The sequence below is a fragment of the Daktulosphaira vitifoliae genome, unplaced genomic scaffold (genome assembly GCF_025091365.1).
Source record: "Daktulosphaira vitifoliae isolate Bord-2020 unplaced genomic scaffold, ASM2509136v1 Scaffold_2, whole genome shotgun sequence".
Lineage (NCBI taxonomy): Eukaryota > Metazoa > Arthropoda > Insecta > Hemiptera > Phylloxeridae > Daktulosphaira > Daktulosphaira vitifoliae.
Window position 1 is genome coordinate 11,472,584 of NW_026099573.1, and position 21,146 is coordinate 11,493,729.

The 21,146-nt window shown below is 26.9% G+C and overlaps 2 protein-coding genes across 12 annotated transcripts in view; one reads left to right on the top strand and one right to left on the bottom strand.

Annotated features, from left to right (window-relative positions):
* LOC126898926 (uncharacterized) overlaps positions 1-21,146 on the bottom strand; it is a 58,936-nt gene that overhangs the window by 30,185 nt on the left and 7,605 nt on the right. For 2 of the 11 annotated variants that reach the window (XM_050673329.1, XM_050673324.1), the window contains exons 1-7: positions 14,664-14,833; positions 12,188-12,398; positions 11,598-11,760; positions 11,171-11,510; positions 10,982-11,115; positions 10,601-10,687; positions 3,296-4,417 (exon numbers count right to left, since the gene is read on the bottom strand). The exons of 1 other annotated variant lie outside the window; for it this stretch is intronic. The gene's annotated coding sequence lies outside the window, so the exon portion shown is untranslated. Of the gene's footprint in view, positions 1-1,668; positions 1,688-3,295; positions 4,418-10,600; positions 10,688-10,981; positions 11,116-11,170; positions 11,511-11,597; positions 11,761-12,187; positions 12,399-14,663; positions 14,834-16,264; positions 16,522-21,146 lie in introns of those variants that run through there. 8 more of the 11 variants (XM_050673325.1, XM_050673327.1, XM_050673326.1 and 5 more) reach the window with 8 other exon arrangements.
* LOC126898954 (uncharacterized) lies at positions 15,060-20,880 on the top strand. Its single transcript, XM_050673385.1, has 4 exons — positions 15,060-15,251; positions 17,269-17,446; positions 18,444-18,668; positions 20,741-20,880. Exons 1-4 carry the CDS (start codon positions 15,183-15,185, stop codon positions 20,842-20,844), a joined length of 576 nt encoding a protein of 191 aa, XP_050529342.1. The 5' UTR covers positions 15,060-15,182; the 3' UTR covers positions 20,845-20,880.

Below are 21,146 nucleotides of genomic sequence, written 5' to 3' on the forward strand. Positions count from 1 at the left end.
TAAAAACCTAAATGTATTTTAAACAAGTACTTATACTTTATGGATTTGATTTATTAAAATCATATTAGTTAATGGCTACTTTAGAGAGCTTATTATATTTATTTATATAGTATTCTACACTTAAGTTGAACGGTTAAAAACTAGTTTGCAAATATTAGTACAGTAACTTGTTTTTGTGTAAATCCCTATTAATAAATGCTGCGGTCGATGGTAACTCGCTAAATCTCTTGTTCAATGGCATTAACCGAACAAAAAAAACAACACGAGTGCATTGAACAATAACAATAACTGACTATCAACGATTAGTGAAGTGAATGCAGCTAGCATTTAGTGTAAAAAACTATTCAACACTAATGTCTTGTAATAGATTGTTAAATAATGAAGCAGCTGCGGTGAATATCCCAAAGCGTCTTTGTAAAATGAAACATTGTACACTATCCGTGGGGTCATCAAGTTAATAAATTTAATAGATGCTTTAAATCAATGGTTTAAATGCTGTTGTTAAGTACTGTAACTAGTAGTTAAACTCTTGTAATTACTATTGTTATATGATGTGATATCAATGGACATCTGAAACTCACGACATCCTTTTTATGCTGTTACACTATTTACTCAATGATATGTCCATCTTCTGCTTGGTTTTAACTTGTATATTTTTATTTTATATCTTCGTATCCAACGAATTTGCTGTACAATTAGTGTGTGTAAATGATAATAGTAATTAATTTACAATTATTCAATTTAATTCACTGGAATTTGTAAATAAATAATCAAAAAAAACAATCAAAATTAACTCCTTATAGACCTTCGTACACATTGTGTATCCTCGTAAAATAATTAATAATTAAGCTCATACGTTATTCATTTTATCAAAATACTCAGTGATTATCTCCAGCCAAGTAAATAATTGTACAAAAGTACATTGAATCATGTATGTCAATGTTATGACAATGGATTTGCTAAATCGTATTCACTTCTGTCAATAAACCTTGATATTCGCTCTACGTTATTACTAAAAAAATTATACACTATAGACATACTAATTATAAAATACTTCTGTTACATTTGTCTTTAATTAAAATTGTTATGAATTAACTTTTCAATAACTCGTCGACTCATTTACCATAAAACAGTCATTATAATTTATAATTTACATTCAATGACTTATCCAATAACATTATTGAAGTCTTATTGGTCGAGTAATAATTAAATTATATAAAAAACTACTATATTTCAAACGATTTGTTTTCTTGCAAACATAAACACTAACAATATTATTTGTGTATGTCAGAACCAATTAAATGCTATTTGTTTCGGTTATTCTATGAATTTGGATGTAATACTTTATCAACGATATTAGTGTGCTATATATATATTAGTTGGATCTAATAATGTTTAAAGCTTACAGACGAAATTAGTTCAAGTATTGGACATAGATTGTCACTAAAGTAATATAAGGATCGATTTGGTCACTGATTAGTTATTTGTAAGTCAAGAAAGGAGTAGAATAACGATTATCCAAACAATAGATCAATCGTTTTTCCAAATGTTTCGCATCAGATCATTTTTAAATACTTCTGAACACTATACTATGTATCGATTTTGTTAATAACGAAACTAAAAGCATAATAAACTTTTCATTGTGAAAGTTTCTAATAAAGAACATACGTGATATTTTCATTGTTTGATTCCTATTACTTATTTTATGACTCCAATTGCTGAAACACTTCTTGTTGTAAAATTTTGTCTAAGTTAATTTTTTTAAATGGGTTACATATATACACTCTTATTGTAAAATATTTTCCATATAAGATATTTCCAATAAATATCTAAAACAAGAGCAAAATGTATAAAATATTATAATTATTAAAATTTTATTATCATCGATATACTATGTGTTTTTTTATAATATTGAACATACAAATATTAAAATTGTAGAAAATATGATTTTTAAATAATATTTAACATTTTTGCTAAGTTTTAAGTATTTAATTCCAATAACCTATACTCGTATTGATAGATTTAAATTATTTGGATGTTTGAAAAAAAATCTTTTTCTAGTAACAATCTGTTATTTATTGTACAAGTAAATAAGATTATAAAAAAACAATTAAGATAATCTGAAGTAATTAAGTAGTAAATTATTAGAAATAGTTTATATAAAAATTTTAACAAAAATTAATTAATTTAATCGAAAAATTTAGTGTTTTTTCATTGTTTTACAGTAAAATACTACATTTTATTTTGACTAGAAAAAGAACAGTAACTATATTTATTGCTCCATAAAACTCTTTTAAGATTTTCTTTTTCTAATACTATTATTAAAATATCTTAATGATAATTATCATTAAAAATATGAATATCTTAAGGTATATATATTTTTAGCGGTTTATATCGATAGGATCGGTAGCACTATTGTCAGTAATAATTCTCTCATCATTGAGGTCATTTGTACTCAACTACAATCAAATCAATGTTATCTTGATTATGTTGGTTTTTTTTATACAAATGGACAAAAGTTTTAACAGCAACTGACACATTTTACACATTTTAGTGACTTAGCGTTTTATAGTTTTTATATTAAACGTTTATTTTTTCAACCAGATAAATCTATTATAATTTTTAATACACAAACATTTCGATTTTTTTAATAGAATCTCACTATAAAAAAAAAAAATAGAATTTCACTATATTTTTATATGACTAAAGCTAGTAATTTTAGACTAATGGTCTGACTTGGCGGTATCTGAATGCAGGTAATTTATCTATTTTATGTAGTAACAGTACTATAGGTGTGAAATATACTTTTCATATTGATTTCGAAGGAATAAATATATCTTTAAATATATTTTACTAACCGCTATTTCGTTCCTTAGTTTATTTCTATGCAAATGTCGGCAGATTAAAACAATTTTTATTATGATTTTTTAAAAAAATTTTTCTTTGAGCTTTTCTATGGTACTAGATGGTATTTTAAGAAATAATTCTTCAACTTTAAAATACATCTTATAGATAGATATTAGAGATATTTTTCCATCGAACCGTGTACATTTTTGTTTAAGATTTTTACATCTCAGTTATCCATGTTTCATAAAAAAAATGCGTTACTATAACATAGCCATGCTACGTTATAACAGATGATTATGTTATGATTACATTGAGTAGGCGTAATAATATAATCATCATTTAAATTTTAGCAAAACTACATCTATGATTATCTAAGCGTACTTGGTGAATCCTAATCATAGGCTAAATGTTATTTATTGTAATGCTTTAAGTGGAAAAAACATGATACCTCTATTTGTCGGACGACCGTGTATTCGTCTTCCATTAAATCATTATTTCCTGTTGTTAAACGTCTTGTGTGGCAGTAAAGCGAAAAATAATGTCCCGCCGAAATAATCTTTTTATAAAACCATCGCGCTAGTGTCAGCCACCTCGAAATAATTAGTTTATCACTCAGTTGACTCGCCGTCGTTAATTTTATTAAATAAAAAGTGACGCCGGACGACGTTTAACCGATTTATCCACCCGTTGCTTTCGGCCCGTTAAATAACACAACGGTTCTTACACCAATGTGATAAGTCTCGTGTAAGTTCAGATTCGTGGCAACTAAGTGTGTTTTTCCGCCGTTAAATGCCAAGCACCGCGTCCGCGACCATATCTCGCTCAACCGTGTGTGGGACCGCTAGAGCTGCGACAGTACAGTTCCGGTATCTCAAATTGGTAGCTAGTTATCTGATAATGCAACACACATTAATGGCAGTGTTATGGTCGTCTGAAATTGAGATCACAGAGCGTGTTGTCGACATTGGAAATGATTTTGGACGCACAAAAGAAATAAAAAGATAAATTTTAATTAGGAAAATGTCTACCAGCTTAAGAACCGACGTTCGAGATGTTTACACTTACACAAACGATTTCAATATCGTTTACTCTGAAAGATGTCGTTTATCTCATAACATCGATGTGTAGTTTGAACGACGATGCGTTTTAACGGTGCAATTTTCAAATTACCAAAATAAACTGCGTGAACAACAATATAACATGGTCACTACAATCGTTGAGGTTTTCTCTGCTGGAAAGAGCAAAATGACATTCCTATAAGATGCGTCCGGGTCGTAGACCGTTCGTCTAGGCCGGACAAGTAGCGGACACGAATAATTGTCACGAATCCCCTACTGAGCAGTAAATTTGTCGTCCTTTCAAACTGAATCGATGACCGTCGGGTAAAAAACGGTATACATACTATGTAATATTATGTCATTGTACGCAATGCGTTATGCAAAAACTAGATCTGTTAATGTTTGGTACAGAGATCCTCTTCAATACGCATATTTTCTTGTAGAATCAAACCTTATTGCCGGTGACTATTCAACCTTGAAATTACCTTCACAGATTTTTATGAATCGTTTACCTAGAAAAATAACAGATAAGTGTTAAACTGTAACTCAATAATTGTATCGCCACACGTTTAATAAAAACATAAATATGCGTAAAGTTGTGCCGAGAAAGTGTTGTAGGGTTGATGTCCAATCAACAATAATTAATCATTTTATATTTTTCAGACAGCAAAAATAATTTTTTCGTCCACTCGCACATATTTTTAGTTTTGAAATATTAATAAATAGATTAAATAAAATGGTCAAAAAAAAAAATTCCTTGAATCTAAAATCTAGTCAAAGTGGATAAATATTTGTGCATACATGTCTCATATACAAAATTTCTGTGGTTTTATTTTTAGCATTTTGTGCGATCGTGTTTACCTCAATTTTTACGGAATACTAAATTTAATGACATTACTTCTTTTGTGTAAGTCAAAACTTTTTCGAGGTCCGTAGCATTAAAAAGCGAACTAAACTATAACTGTTATTTATTCGATCCAAGACGTACTCTTAAGTCCACCTAGGAACAACAGTCGTTCGTTGTTAGTTTGCCTATGTGGGGTAGGCATTCAACAAATGTTATTATTGTGCAAGTGGTCAAATTTAAAGAAAACACAATGCATATTTGTTATTGTTGTGATATGATCATTTAGACGATCAAGAAGACGAATGCTTTCGATGCTGAAACGTGTGACACGTTACAAATGTCTATATAAATATTCTTTCACCAAATGAATAGTTACCGTTACACTTTGATTTTAAATGTAGAAGTTATATTTCGCTGTATTTGCACTACATTTGTATTAAATAATTTGTTTTAATACGCTTTGCATTATGAACAGTGAGGTGCATGTGGCGAAATATACGCAGTTTTTATTTGTACGCAAGAAATAGTATTTGTATAATTGACATATACATCATTATGAACTTGAATACATAATTTATATCGATACTTTTACGAATAAATTGAATTTTCTATAATCAATATTCTTTTAAATTTGTAACGCTAAAATTATAAGTGTGCGATTGGGTACTGGAACTTTTTTAGCTGCACACACATTTGAAAATGTCGACACTTTCGATAGGTATTGTTAATAAAATCAATGGCGTTACATATACACGCGCAATTTTGTTAGTAAGGCGTATAAGCACATTTTATTCTTGAAATATTGTGTGTAATACTCGGAGTATTTGGTCAACGGTACATCATAACAAAGCATTACTCAACGTTCCCGTGCTTTTAGACGTCAACGATAAAAGAGATCTACAGGAGGTCGAGGCCACAATAGCGTGAAAATAAAAAAAAAAAACATTTATAACTGCACTGTGATCAGTGAGATAACATCGCGTATTTTGTGGACAGTTATGCTCTTGGCGAGTATGGATTTGGCGAAACAGAAGCGGTTTAAACGATTGACATCTCAACGGATCCGTTAATTATTTCAGTACAATAGCCGATTATTATTATTGTTTCTCAGGTGAGTTTTACCCTATTTGCAAACCCACTGATACTATTACAATTGCGGTGGATTTGTGAATTATGGAGAAAAAAACATCAATACAAAAAAAAAAAAAGAGAAAACGTTGAAAATTAGTCGGGACGGAACTGGAGACTGATTGACTTGGGATCGAAGAAATGATAATGGCCACAGACGTATCAATATGAAGAGGGGTCGGTCATCGACCGTATAGCGTCGTATTCGCCATAAAATGATTTTCATCTTGTCGGTCAAACCATTTCCAAAATGATTATTTTCGATCTTTTTTAACAAATGTCACAGTGTTATTTCATCGGATGCTTTTTTTTTCACTCATCCTTACACTATAGGTGAACGCTATTATACAGTACTTACGGTTTCCGAGTCGACTGATAAAACTGTTATTTACACACACATAAAGAACACATTTCGGCTGTGTGGACATTTTGCCAATACGGAATCTTTTGAGTTGTGTTCAAAAAAATTAACCAAAAGCTTATACTGACAATTATATCATGGATATGATGATCTAGACTGCATAAATGGCTATGGTTATAGTAATATATCATACCCGGTAATATCAACTCTAAACGTTTACGATTAATAGCAAAATATAAAATAATTATGCGTTATTATTATCAGTGTGATCTATAATAGATCACAGTGAAATAATAATGTGATGCAAATACCATTATGAATAACAATCAGTTTTGAAATATGAATTTTTAAGATTCTAATTGGTTATAGCCAGTCAAAATTGTCAATAAAATCATTCTTTGTCCCTTCCCTTAATTTTGTGTTATCAACAAATAATGCGTTTTTGATTATTTAAACATTTTTTAAAGATTAAGATAAAAAAAATCTTGAAATTAAAAAACTATTGTAATTATACAAGTGTGTCTTGGATCTACTGACAACATTTATTACATTTGATAAAATTATCAGTTTGTTAAAATTTTTTAATAATTATTGCCTTCTATATTTCTTCTTAGATTACGTTTAAAGCATATTTGTAATTATTTATCACTAATAAATGATATAATATAATATTTTAATCAGTGAATAAAAATATATTAAAATATAATAAAAAATATGCAATAATTATTTAAAAAAAAGAATGTCAATAAAATAATAATTGCATCTAAAGTTATAAGCGTTATTAGTTAGGTCTGAATTGATCTGATTATTATTAGTTAAAGATATATTTTTTTCCACATTAAATATTCATTTCAGAAATAGAATTCTTTTTTACTCGTCAAGCAAAGTATATGTATGATACAGCGATCATTTAGCAAATACTACATTTTTAACCAAATACTATATGCCATTTTATTGAATTAATTAGTTCATCAGGAAACATATTTTAAGAGTAATCAAACTTTTAGCAACTTTTGTCTATAAAAATCAAAAGGATACAACAATTGAGAATTAAGAAAAAGTAGAATTTTTTAATCGCAAACCAACTGGTATCCATAATTTGAAATTAAATGTATATTGATAAAAATATTCACAAACAGAACTAGGTCACTATTGTGACTAATGCATAATAAAATATAACATTAAGATAATTTTCCAAGAATTATACAATTAAAAATGAGTTTACACAAAACATATTTTTAATAATATAAAAAGTTTCTATAAAAACAAAAAATATATTTATAATTACACTGAAAATTGTATTTTAAAAAGAAAAAAATTTGCATATTTAATTTTATATTATGTATAATTACCAATCTTTTTACAGACTGAAGTTGATGAATGTTAATAGAGTGTTGTAAAATTTAATTACATTTTTGAATAATTTTGTAGGTAAAAAGTTAAAAACAAAATCAAATACTTTATAGCACTTTAAAAATTCCTCTGCATAATAGTGTAATACTATTGATAGACAAAACGCCTTACAATTTTCTATTGGTTTCATGATGTTTATTTTAATATTTTTGCACTGATTTGATTAGCTCATTACTTATCCATTACTGTCAAGTATATTGAATTTTGAAAATACGATTTCGTATTTCACTTAAAAATAGTTTATTTGATATGTAACATTTCCCGTTAATATAAATATTTCTAATATTAGAGAAAGAGAAAATGTCACACATATGTAGAGTCAGGAATTAAACAACAAATTTTTGTCATTGTGGAAAAAAAAATTTAATCCATAAACGTTATGTCATGATATTTACTAATTAAAACACTAAAAAAGGTAATGTTAAAAGGTAAAAAAAATGTGTGATAAATCTTAGGTGATGGAAATAAAATTATTGTAATATTTTTTTGCCATTTTTACATTTATAAAAAATTAACGAAGCTTCTACGTCATCTTTTTCCCAACTATTTGGAGTCGGTTCTCTAGTCCTTCCATAGCACTGAACAGTCTGCCGCGTCCTCATTACCAGTTACCTCATATCACTATAATCTCAGTTCACTTCTTTTTTTGGTCTACCTTTCTGCCTACATGTTTTTACTAAAATTTATTATTTACAAAATTATACAAAAAAAAAAAAAAAAACAAAATATAGAAAAAATACAATTTATTACGAGCTAGTCATTTTAATAACATAACATCTAAATAATACCAAAACATGAATTTATAAAACATTTAAATTTGTCCATCATTTTTTTATTTAACTTGAAAATTACAAGATTTTCGTGATAACTCATTGAAGGTATAAAAAAAAAAAAAAAAAAAAATAATCAACAAATAGAAATAGTAAAAGTAATTATTTTTTTGTAGTTTATTATAACCCATATAATATTAATTAAATGTCAAAAAACATAGTGGCGTTCAAAATAGTTTCATATGTTCGAAGTTTTAATATTGCATAATATTCAATCATATGTTTGAAAAAACAAAAATTCTGATTTTTAATTATTCACCCTTTCAGAATTTTCCAACTAATTATGAAATTTTAAAAAACAACTTGACAGCTGAATTTATTTTATGGTAGAACTATCAAAACAATGCATTCATTACTGCACTCTTTAAATGAGTGATTTTTTAACGAGGTTCATTTAAAAGTCATTCACAGAGCTCAAATTCCGTATAAATATGAGATTAGTCTCAAATAATTAAAATAAAAAAGTTTAACTAAGCGTGGAAGTATATTTTCGAAAATTATTTTATTTATTTCATTTTATTTGCAGTATTTTTGTGAAAAGACAACTAATCAAAATTACCATTTGACACATGTGAAAAGCGCTAACAAAAGTATAATATATCTCTATTAATCGCCATTCTATGTTTAATGTATTATTTATAAAATATAGTGTTTCTATAAATTTAATAAATAAAAACCTACATGTCATTTAATCTACAAAAACAATTTGTAAAATAATTTTTTTATAACATATAAACAACAATTTTTTCACTTAATTTAAAAAATGTATTCTGAAAAATTTTATAATACTATATAAGTCTATGAAAATTGATTAAGCAAAAGGTAAAGGCAACTGTCCCTTTTGCTCTCCCCTGCGGACGCCAATCGTTAATGTTGTCTTAGTTAAAATTAAAATCACAAGAAATGGAAATCAAATTAGTGAACAATCAAACAGCACCTATTATCAAATGAAGTATCAAAAATATATTCGAATTTTTTTTATATATTTAAAAATTATTTTTATATGAAAATTTAATAAAATTTGAGCACCAATATCTTTAATGCTATTATGAGGTCCCATCCGGTTTTACATCATTAATAACAGTTGATTGAGAAAATATTTTGCGTTACTTCTTTTTTCTTCTTCTAAATTTTACAGTCTTGGACTACGATAAAAGCAAATATTTTATTATTTGCCTTATTTTAAGATAAAAATAAAAAATTTTTTTACAAAAATGTTGATAGGCCGATAACAACTATTTTGGAAAATATTTATATTATTATCAAAAAAATTGGTACGCTTATAAGGGATAAAACAAAAAAATATTCAACGACTTATAAATGAAGAAATAACTAATACTAAACAAAATCGAAAATATTTTATTCAAAATTATTATTACTTTAGGAGACGTTAGTGTTCAATAATAAATCAATCACTCTGTAAATGCATATTTGTATATATCCAATACACCGTTAAACCATCGTGGATGACAAACATTTTTCATCGTGTAATAAGAAACATTTAGTATTGTGCGGACTACATTATACTTGTAAGAGATGTATAACTTCAATAAAAAATAATTATTGGATACATTGTACCAATCGATAAATATCAACACACCGATCAATAAAAATCGATCGATTATCAATGAAGTGCAATTCGGTCTCACGATAATAATCCAAACCTATTAAACCTGATTACACGGTTACATAAGTAACTATCACTGTAAAAATGAACACCTACGCTATTCATAAAATTATAATAACTAATCTATAAAATTGACAAAAATTTTTCAATTTTTCCATAAATCTATAGAACTATTTTTCTATTGATTTATATCATAAATATGAGATTATAGGTCACAAATCAATTAAACATTTTTTTTCTAAAGACAAGGCATAAAAATATTATAATAACGTTATAATCTGGTAAATTTCAATTATAAATGGAAAATGAAAACGAAAAAAAAATCATTATTAAAAAACTTAACCTAACCGTTAAACATCAAAAATTATAATAAATAACATCAAAAAATGTTATCATTGGAATTAACATTAAATGTTTAATAATGACTATAATCGAAATAGTAATTAAAAAAAAATGATTAAAATAATATTTTACTAAAATATTAATTACCTAAAATGAAATGTTATAAGTATCAGAATACATTGTAATTCGTTTAATTTTTTTCAATTATTCGTTTTTCAAAAGCAATTCAATAGTCTAAAATAAAATAAATATTAAAATCTTTATTGTTTAAATTGAAATACATAACATAACATTGTTTTATCAAAAAGTTGGACGTATTAATGAAATTACGTTATAATATAAGAGAGCATTTAACTCAAAAGTAGGATAATGTTATAATTTCAAACAATTTAATTAATGATACTATATAGTATATCAAAAAACACAAATAATGAATGACGTTATAATATTACAAAACGAAAAAAATTCCCTAACATTTGATATTTTAGTGATGTTAATCATTATCTAAGTATAAATATTTTTTCTTACCAGACATTTTTACAAAACATATAAATCATACATTACAATTCATTTAACATTATTTATTAATTGGTATTCGGCCAGTACTCCTATTGGGTTTGCCTGGCCTCAGCACAAAGTCTATATTTCATCTCCCTACAAGACTAAAGAAAGACATCATTTAATTATTAGCAAATAATTTTTTTTTTTTAATATTACTATTTTAATGCGTGTTTCTGGAAATATAAGCTCGACACATTCAATTTCAACACTAGTTTTTATATGAATACTTTCAATTTTTCGTCAAAATTCACAGGGTACAACGGAATTCACTTGGCCGTTATATGTTAATTAATTGCTTTTACTCGAACATTTTCGTGTATCTAATGAGCCCCAAAAACGACTTGTGATGCTTATTATTTCCACGGAGATATCATAAAGCACTGGCAGACTCTTTGAACTTTGTATTTCACAGTAAAGTACATGATTTGTCGAGTGCGCGGTATTCAAAGGATTTTTCATCGAAACTTTGGTTACGGCTGCTTGCTCACAAGCACACCTGAAACCGTTGTAGAAAAACAAACAAAAGTTAATCATTAACATTCATACACGCAACAACGACGATCATTTCTCGGTACACAATTACCATGATATGTTCAAAGAGAATAATTTACTGCACGTCATTTAAATATTGTATAAGACCTTTGGCCTCGAGGGACAAAAGCAGAATTTAATCAAATCATTCGGGTATTAAAATATTCAGGAACGCGTTATAGTAGAAATTTCTTGGAAAAGCTGTAAGGTTTCGTCTGAAAAAGGAATTATCAAATTTAACCTTTTATTGTTACATATTCATTGTTTAACATTAAGACCATTATATGTTCAAACTTTACATGTTACATGTTTCATATTAAACAACAATTTATCCATCAACCAACATTTTTTCATGAAATAAACAAATTGAATTGTTTAATGAGAACATATGAATTATTATGTTTGTAAACTTTAAATAATGCGAACAATTCAGTTAACTACATCAATTAAGTTGTAACATTATTTTGATACATGTGTTGGTTTTGAATAAAAATCGTTATTACGGTAAAAAATGTGCGCGACACTTGAACAACGTTATTTATTAAATGTTGAATTCAAGCTTATATTTATAATGAATGACGTTCGTCGTTACCTAAGCAGTATTTAGTAAGAAACAGTTATAATAACGTAATAAAAGTTTACTTTTAATAATTATATAGTTGTTGATAATAATCTTATGTCACTTAAGCATTCTTCAAACGGATATGTTGACGAAATAACTCTTAAACAATCTACTTTAATATTTTCTTAGGCGATTAGGCACTAAACTTTGAAAGAACTTTAAATTAATACTAATATATATATATAGGTAGACAATAACTTTAAAAAAATATATTTTCTGTCGGTGTTATATCTGAAAGACAAAAAATTTCAATATTAAAATACTAGATCAGTACATCGAGTAGTGTATTTGAGAGGGGTCGATTAGAGCAATCGCCCTCCTTCACAACCCCTTGAGATATATTAATTTTAATATTTACATTTTTTTATTAGGAGTAGTTGACCTACTTTAATACCCCCCCTCCCTTCATGAGGCGAGGTCTCAAATACGGCATTGGAAACATCGAGTAATTGGAATTGACCTGATATGAGTACATTTTTTTAGATAGAATTTACAGTATTTTGCAAATTTCAACAGTAGTACAAGTCGTAAACAGTCAAATAGTAGACACATGTCCACGAGCACCCAAACAATTTATTTTCCGCATTTTATCCAATAAAACGGTATGATTAGCAGCTTATTAGTCGAATAGGATATTTTTACAACTAATTTTTTATTATTTTCCGATTTTCCATTATTACACATACACTTTACCATGCACGTATTCCATCCACAGTGCTATCGTTATTTGAAAAACGCCCACACTCCTCCAACGTGTCTCATTTCGAAAAACAAACTCGTTGAAAAAAATTTTACCGTAATTTAATCCAAAATGATGTTGAGCCATTCCGTGACAGAGTTTAAACAACTTAATTGTAATTTCCGTTAGGTATATGTGTGTTCGGGATAAGTTCGGTTCTGTACACAGCACATCGATATCACGCACACTAAGACGTTTTATTAATTTCGTATAGTGTTCGTGTGCACTCGATATAACGTTAAGTTGTTAGAAAAATTCTCCGTTGTATTATAAATAAGCTTATGTAAGTCGATTTGGTGTATTGTAATTTGTGAGCAGTTGTAATGTATCACACTACGAAATATTCACAGATGGAGTTTGCTCGAATATTGGGGTAGACATAGTTTATTTTATTAAAATTGAAATAAAACTAATGAATTACTAATACAACAGAAGTGCTAATTGACTTGAGTTTTGTTATATTGTTTAAAGCATCACAATTTCTAAGATTGGTAGAAAAATGTCTTTGTTCAATTAAGTAGAAAATAATTCAGTACAGCCAAATGTGGAATATTAATCTGATACAGTCTTCTTACATGGGTAGAATACTACTTTCATGTGTAGAAATATTTTTTTAAATCTTTATCTAATCTAACAAAAAAAATATTAATGAACTCAACTCATGCAATTTATGTAGTCTTCAATACTCGATGTTACCGAGGAATGTCAATTTATTCTAAATACAAACATTTTAATATAAAAATTAATTTTTCAAGTATAAGTTTCCGGTATTTTTGTAATCTACAACATAACTAGGAATACTGTACAAAAAAAAAGCTATTAGTTATGCATCAAAGCTGTAAGGTTAAAATTGGGTCATAGTATTAATTTTCATTATATGTTACAGTTTATATTAGTATCACATTTTGTAGGGTAGATATAAAAGTTTAAAATAACAAAAAACAGTATAACATTATACTTATTAATGTATTTGAAGAATAAAATGACAAAAAAAAAAAACAGCGTTGCAACTTACTCGTATAATATGAACATAATATAAGTTTAGTACTTAACTATTAAAACCATATTAGCAACGTTTTCAAAGGGTGTTCAAACTCTCTATACTCAAAAATTACATAATAACATACATGTACTCGGTCCGTTTCCGAGAAACTACCCTCGGGAATACTAAAGAGAACTCGGTGAAAGGTTTACTTCCGATTATGTTTCCTCGTGTGTAGTTCTTGATTGTGCTGAGTTTGGTCAACACAATAAATTCTTTATGTTTCACTTGAACGATCGATTTAGTATCACAAAAACACGTCAGTTGAACAAATTAATAAAACCAAGTAAATTGTTCTTTATATAGATACCGACGCGAAAAATATTGAAAAAGGGGTCATAGTTATTTTCACATTATTGCTGTCATAACTCGAATGTGTACTTAGAAATGATTAAGGAACTCGCACCACAATCAATTCATCGAATAGGATTTAAACGCATCAGAGTGGAAATGTACTTTCCCGACAGTCGCTGATCTAATTTTGTGACAAACCACTAAAATTATCGCCACTAATAGCTGATGTCCTGTCATACGTGTGTAGATCGAAAAGACATTTCAAAAATATATAACATAAAATGTTTTATTTTAAGAAAAATGTCTTAAATATAAAACTGCACGCTAAGGAATTTGTAAAAAAATAATATAAAATATTTTCGAGAATTTATTTTATTGAAAAATAATTTATAGTTCTAAATATCAATATTTGAAACATTACCTTATTATTATAAAACCATTCAGCAAACTAGTCTAATTGTGAACATGAATAATCCTGGATGCCAAAAAGCCCAGTCTGTAATTAAAAAAATTAACGTGTAACGTAAAATGAAAAATAAATTATTGCGTATTCATTTAAAAATTTGCAACAAAACAGTAATTGATCAATGATTATCCTGATGTGAACATGTATGGTAAACAAACGAAATTATTTATTAAGATATTAAATAAATATTTACAATGAGACCTCATCCTAATAATGAAAATTATTTTTACAGTCTATGGAAAACACTGTATTCAAACAAAATAAATATTTGTTACAGTGTTTAAAAATAATAATTTTACGATTTATTTCTTTCGAATGACTACATAAAATAACACATACGTGTTTTGGCGCATGAAGACAAATTAAACGTAAAAAATTTTTACAACCTTACTCTATATATTTAGTATTTTAAGACATTTATTACGAACCATTCAAGACGATATTTTCAATTTTCTAAAATTTATAATAGTAAATATGTTATTGAAAATTGTTCTTGTTTTATTTTCACTGGATGCCTTTTTCGTAAATGCTCAGAAAATAGACGTTAGTTGAGTAAATACACGAATTTTTTTTATTTATAACTTTTAGTTATTATATATTTTTTTAAACTCTCAACAAAATATTACAAAATTATTATTATTTTTTTAATTTAAATGATTTTAAATTATTATATCGAGTTATAGTAAAAAAACAAACGGTAGCACAGTTGGGTAGCGGCAAAGTATGGACGTGGCATAGTTGGGACAAGTATAGATGATATCTGACAGTAATTAAAGTAACTATCATTAGAAACTCTTCGATGCATATCTGTAGATAGTGTTTAATTTTACGAAATTGGTGGATTGTTCTAAAAGCAAAATGTACTCTAGTTTAATAAAATTAAGAAAAAATGCAAAAAAGTCATTTTGACGAGTGAGGTTTGAACTTTGTACTCCGAGCGTAATAGACTGTATTGTCACAGAATAAATGGAATGGTATTGTTACCGATGCGGCAACTGTTCAATTACAATCATTAATAGCTAAAAAGATAAATTTAAACTAGTTTAAAAATTAAAAGCCGTTTTTTGTAACTTAGAGGATGCAAAATATTAAAAATAAGTTTATACTTATATTCAATGTAAATTTGATTCGTGTAACTTTTATACAAACGGTGGCCTCATTATTATGGAAACCCCTTTATTTTAAAATAAACACTCAAATTTGAACACAAAAACAGCATGTTTATTAACTTCGGCAGCTATTTGCATATTGAAATTGATCGCCGGGACAATTTTTTTTTTAACTTATAGTACGTAATATAAGCTTATTTAACATATGTTTAAAGAGCGCAGTATTTGTGGAACATTTTCAAAACTTAAGTTGAAAACAATGACTTTTGTGAAAAATTTGCTATATTTAATTCCCTCCTATAGTCAGGAATTCAAAAAATTTATATCAAATAAAAGAAAAATACCTAAGGTTTCTATTTAAAAAAAAAAATTATTTTGTTATATTCATTTTTGAAAAAGTTATGGCAGTTTTAAGAAAGAAAAACTGAAAAAAATGTTAAAATTTACCGATTTTAAAAATTGCCATTTTTTTGGTGATTTGCCTGTTTTCAGGGAACGAGAAAAATTGAGGGTAATAGCTTCAACTAGATAAAGTTTGTGTTCTTTTGACATATCGTTGAAAAATATCGTTCAAGTGAGACCTAAGAAAAAGTAAAATTAATACTTTCATAGTTTTGTATAGAAGATAAAATTATACGAAATTATCAAGCCCTTCAATTTTTATACACATTTAAATACATATACATAAAAGTAATAACTACTTTATAATTTTTTATAAATTCTCCGAAAAAATGGCAATACTAAAATTATTAAATATCAATATCATATTATATTTAATTGTGATGGTATTGATGAGGATGTAAGACACAGGATAAAGTGCGAGTGGTTGAAATGGTGAGAAACGTCTGGTGTGTTATGCGATAAAAGAATTTCAATGAGGCTGAAAGGTAAATTCTATAAGACTGAAGTGAAACCAGATATGATCTATGGTTCAGAGTGTTGGGTGGTTGACAAGAAAGTAGAGCAGATAATAAGTGTAGCAAAGATGAGAATGCTTAGATTGATGAGCGGAGTGACTAGAGAAGATAGGATAAGGAACGAACATATAAGAGGGAGTATATGTATAGCGTCATTCGTAGATAAGATGAGAGAAAATAGACTTAGATGATCATTTTATGAGGATAGAGGAATCGGAAGCTATAAGAACAGTTATAGAAATGAATGTTGATTGAAGAAGAGGTAGAGGAAGACCAAAAAAAGAGATGTCATTAAATGCGATATGAGGACGGATGATGTGAGCGCAGGTGATGTGGGAATATCGTGTCAAGTGGAAATTTAGCATAAGGGTGTCTGACCCTCTTGTAGTTGGGATTAAGACGAGGAAAAAGGAGAAGAAGGAGTTTTATTCGGATGTCCACACATATGTGTAGTTTAGTTCATTAAAATTTTGAGTGATTTATTATCTTGAAATTATTATGAGAACACAATTTATATAATATATATTATTATAGATCAACAAATTTAGTGATGAACAGGCCAACCGGTTATTGAAATCATTTCAATGGTTTGGTAAAAGAAACCCAAATAATCCAGATCAGGTTCTTCATTTAGATAATGATAAATTACGTTCATTGGTAAAAATGTCTGAAAAAGAAATAGAAGAAATATTACTGAAATACGATAAAAACAGTAATTATTAACTATTACATTATATGAAATAATAAATTTATATAAACTTTATAAGTAATAAACTTTATATATAATAAATATATTGTATACAAATTAATAATTTATGATTTAATAGCTTGATGAACATTTCTTGAAGTATGTGACGTTCAAATTTCAATTACTTTATTGATTATTAATCANGATGAACATTTCTTGAAGTATGTGACGTTCAAATTTCAATTACTTTATTGATTATTAATCAGATCTTGAAATGAACTAATTCATTTTTTACAATTTTTTAACAATTTCATATTTTATAATTCGTTTTAATTGAACGAAAATAAATATAGGTTATGTGAATTATGATTGACTTTTTTTGAACTAGGTTTTTAATTTATATAAAATTGAACTTATTTTTAGAAGTTCAAGTTTAAAAAATATTTTTAAATAAATTCATTAATTGTATATTGGTAAAAACTTTTCTATCAAGATCCATAGACTTTTCTAAAAGTGTAAATTTTATGCGAAAAATAAATAAAATAATATCATAGAAGATATAGAAGGAACATTTGCGCCGAGGATTGGTAAACGTAGTTGTGCAAGTCGGTTTAAGAAAGACAACATATTTTTCTGCATAAGAATAAGAGAAACCACTGTGATCCGAAAACAGTCAATTAGATAAAGTCCTTTCTGCTATCATAACCGTCTTTGGAATATGTTCCGCTCATTTTGCACGTGTTATCAGAACAAAATGCCGTCTAGATGTAACTTTATAAATATCAATTACCATATTAATGATAAAATGGTATTAAGTAATTTAGGCGACCAGTAATATCATGTTAAGTTATTTACATTTTCCCGGTTTTGTACCTGGTATCTATTTAGTTTCATATTTTAATTCCAAGTTATTTTTAGTTATTATTTAACTGAACAAAAAAAGAATTAATTTGTTTTTATAGTAATAAACTCGACTAAGAACTAGCTTAAAAAAATGATTAATAAAATAATTGATTTTTAGGAAATGGAGTATTGGAATTTAAAGAATATCTGAAAATGATGACAAATAATGAATTTGATATATTATCAAGAGCCTTGGAAGTATTAAACACTATAGGAGATGGACACATTTTACTTGAAGACTTTGAACAATTTTCGACTGATTTAAACTATCCAAAAAATGATAGGGAAATAACGACACTTATTAATACAATTAAAAACGGAAATGGTTTCATCTCAAAAAGAAGTATTACTGATTTAATATATAAATTAATTGTTTAAATATGGCTCAGGCAATATCTTTATAAATTTAAGAGATAATATTATATATTTCTTTTCTCAAGTTAATAGTATCCTACGTTCTATAATTTCCAGAAAACCATTTGGTCCTATCCCTCTGTACGGGCGGGAGGCTACAAACCCTATTCCACTTACATCGGCCCTAAAGCACTATAAAGACTGAGTAGATGAGTAGGTAGGGAACTTCTGCTCACACACGTCCATAATTGAAGCCGGAGGGGTCGTCTACAGTAAACAAAAGAGTGTGTGAGACAGGTAACAGAGGTAACTTAAAACTATCAATGAAAATGACTAGGTGTGTAGTTATCACAGAAATGTATTCAAATAATGTAAATAATAAATACATATTATTTTCAATAATATGTATAAATTAATAATTACATAATTGCCTCGTTGGCACACTAAATAATATATAAATCAATAACTACCCGTTTAACTCAATAATAATAATTAAAATACTAACTAGAACAATGTGTAAAATATAAACTCTTTAAACTGAAACAATGATCAATAATGTGTATAAAAATAAATTATCTTAATGAATAATACAAATTCAAATAACTAATTAATGTTTTAATACTTAACAAAAATAATAAAATTATACAACTCAATTTTTTAAAACTCTCTGTTTTTATACTAGATTACTTAAAATAAAACTATCAAAAAATATATGTACATGTAATTATTTTTTGTTTTAATTCATTAATTCAGCTAACTTTTGCCTATTAAAATTGCCGTGTTTTTAAAATGTTTTAAATATTAAATAGTTTTTAACTACTTCACTTATTTATGATGATTAGAAATATTTATGCTAAGAAAATTACTTTTAGTATTTATATATTTTATATTAATCAGTTCTTAATTATTTTTGAAATTTTGCCTTTAAACCTTATAAGAGTATCAAATCTTTTTTAGCTTTATTCTAAGTTGAAAAAATAGTGGTTTTATCATTGTGTGCGTTTTTTTATGTTTGGCTATGAATATTTTTAACTTTTATTGGATCGATTTAATGGATAAACCATTAAAAGAACTCGATTTTAATCTAGTTGAATTGATCAGCACAGAAAATTTTAAAGAACCCACTAGATTTTAGAAATTATAAAAATATCTCAAAAATACACTATCGTAAAAAATGGCATTTTGAAACATTTTAAAACGACTATATCTTTTTTAAAGTGCTGATCCTAATAAATTTTAATACAGTATACTAGAGACAATAATCTTTCTTTTTAATGAAAATCGAATGAAAAACCTAAGTACGGAGAGAGTTAGATGGAGCCCACCTTCGCATGTAAAAAAAAATGTTCAACTAAATTTTTAAAGACATTCTGGAACGTCTGACAACTTTTAACCTATTACAAACTATTCGGTATCCGGTTGATATTACAGGAGTAATATACATTTCGCAATTTGGCAACACTTATAACTATTTGGTCAAATAAAACTGTATCGAATAGTGTAAATGTAACTAAGAAAACGACTGGTAACTAGTTTTCTAGCAATTATAGAACGTAGGATAGTAATAACTCTGTAGAGAAAAAATTGCATTGTGTTTTATATTTATTATATATTATTAACTTATTTCAATATTGTTCTTATAAAAGTAATTTATTTATTTTACACGAGAGCATTTATAACTCAGGATATTTTTCGATAATTTTACTGTTTTATATAGTGAAAAATATTTTCGTAAAACTATAAAGAAAAAAGAGTATTTGTATTCTAAAATCATTTTTTAGAAAACGATAAAATTGTTATTATTTTTTAAATTTTGGGCGTATTGGTTGCGCAGCTAAAAAGTTATTTTTGGTAGAAATAAATTAAACTTGTGCCTTACCTCTGTTTTATTCTAAATAATTCACAATGAAATTATATGTATATATTATTTCTCAATTTATTAATAATATTATTTTTATTTTAATAATTGTTAACCTTTAATGATCAATACATTTTAGAATACTGACTTGCAATACTATTTTTAAAATAATGGATTTAATAAAGATAATTAAATTTTTATAGAATTGCTGGAGATGATTGACCTTTATGATCAAAAAGACAGGAAAAAAACTTGTTTTCAAATAATAGATGAATATTTTAAGGGTTGTTGGAAATGTTCGAATTAACATTGTAAAACTATAATAATAAACGAAATAATTAATAGAAACTATTTGTTCATATTTTTTCTCGTTATTCAACAGTGCAGTACGAGTATTACTGTTGTTTTCGAAAAACAGTTGTTTGACAACTAAAAAATAATCATAAGAAATATTTCAAAGTGTACTTTCGAAAAAGATTTGCAATAACGTCACTTACTCTCGTTACTGATTACTAGTTATTGTGTGGAACCTTAGACCTAAGACTAGAAGTAATAAAGTTTGTTGATAAAACTGTAGTGGTACAAGTTCAGCGTATCTCACAAAACGAT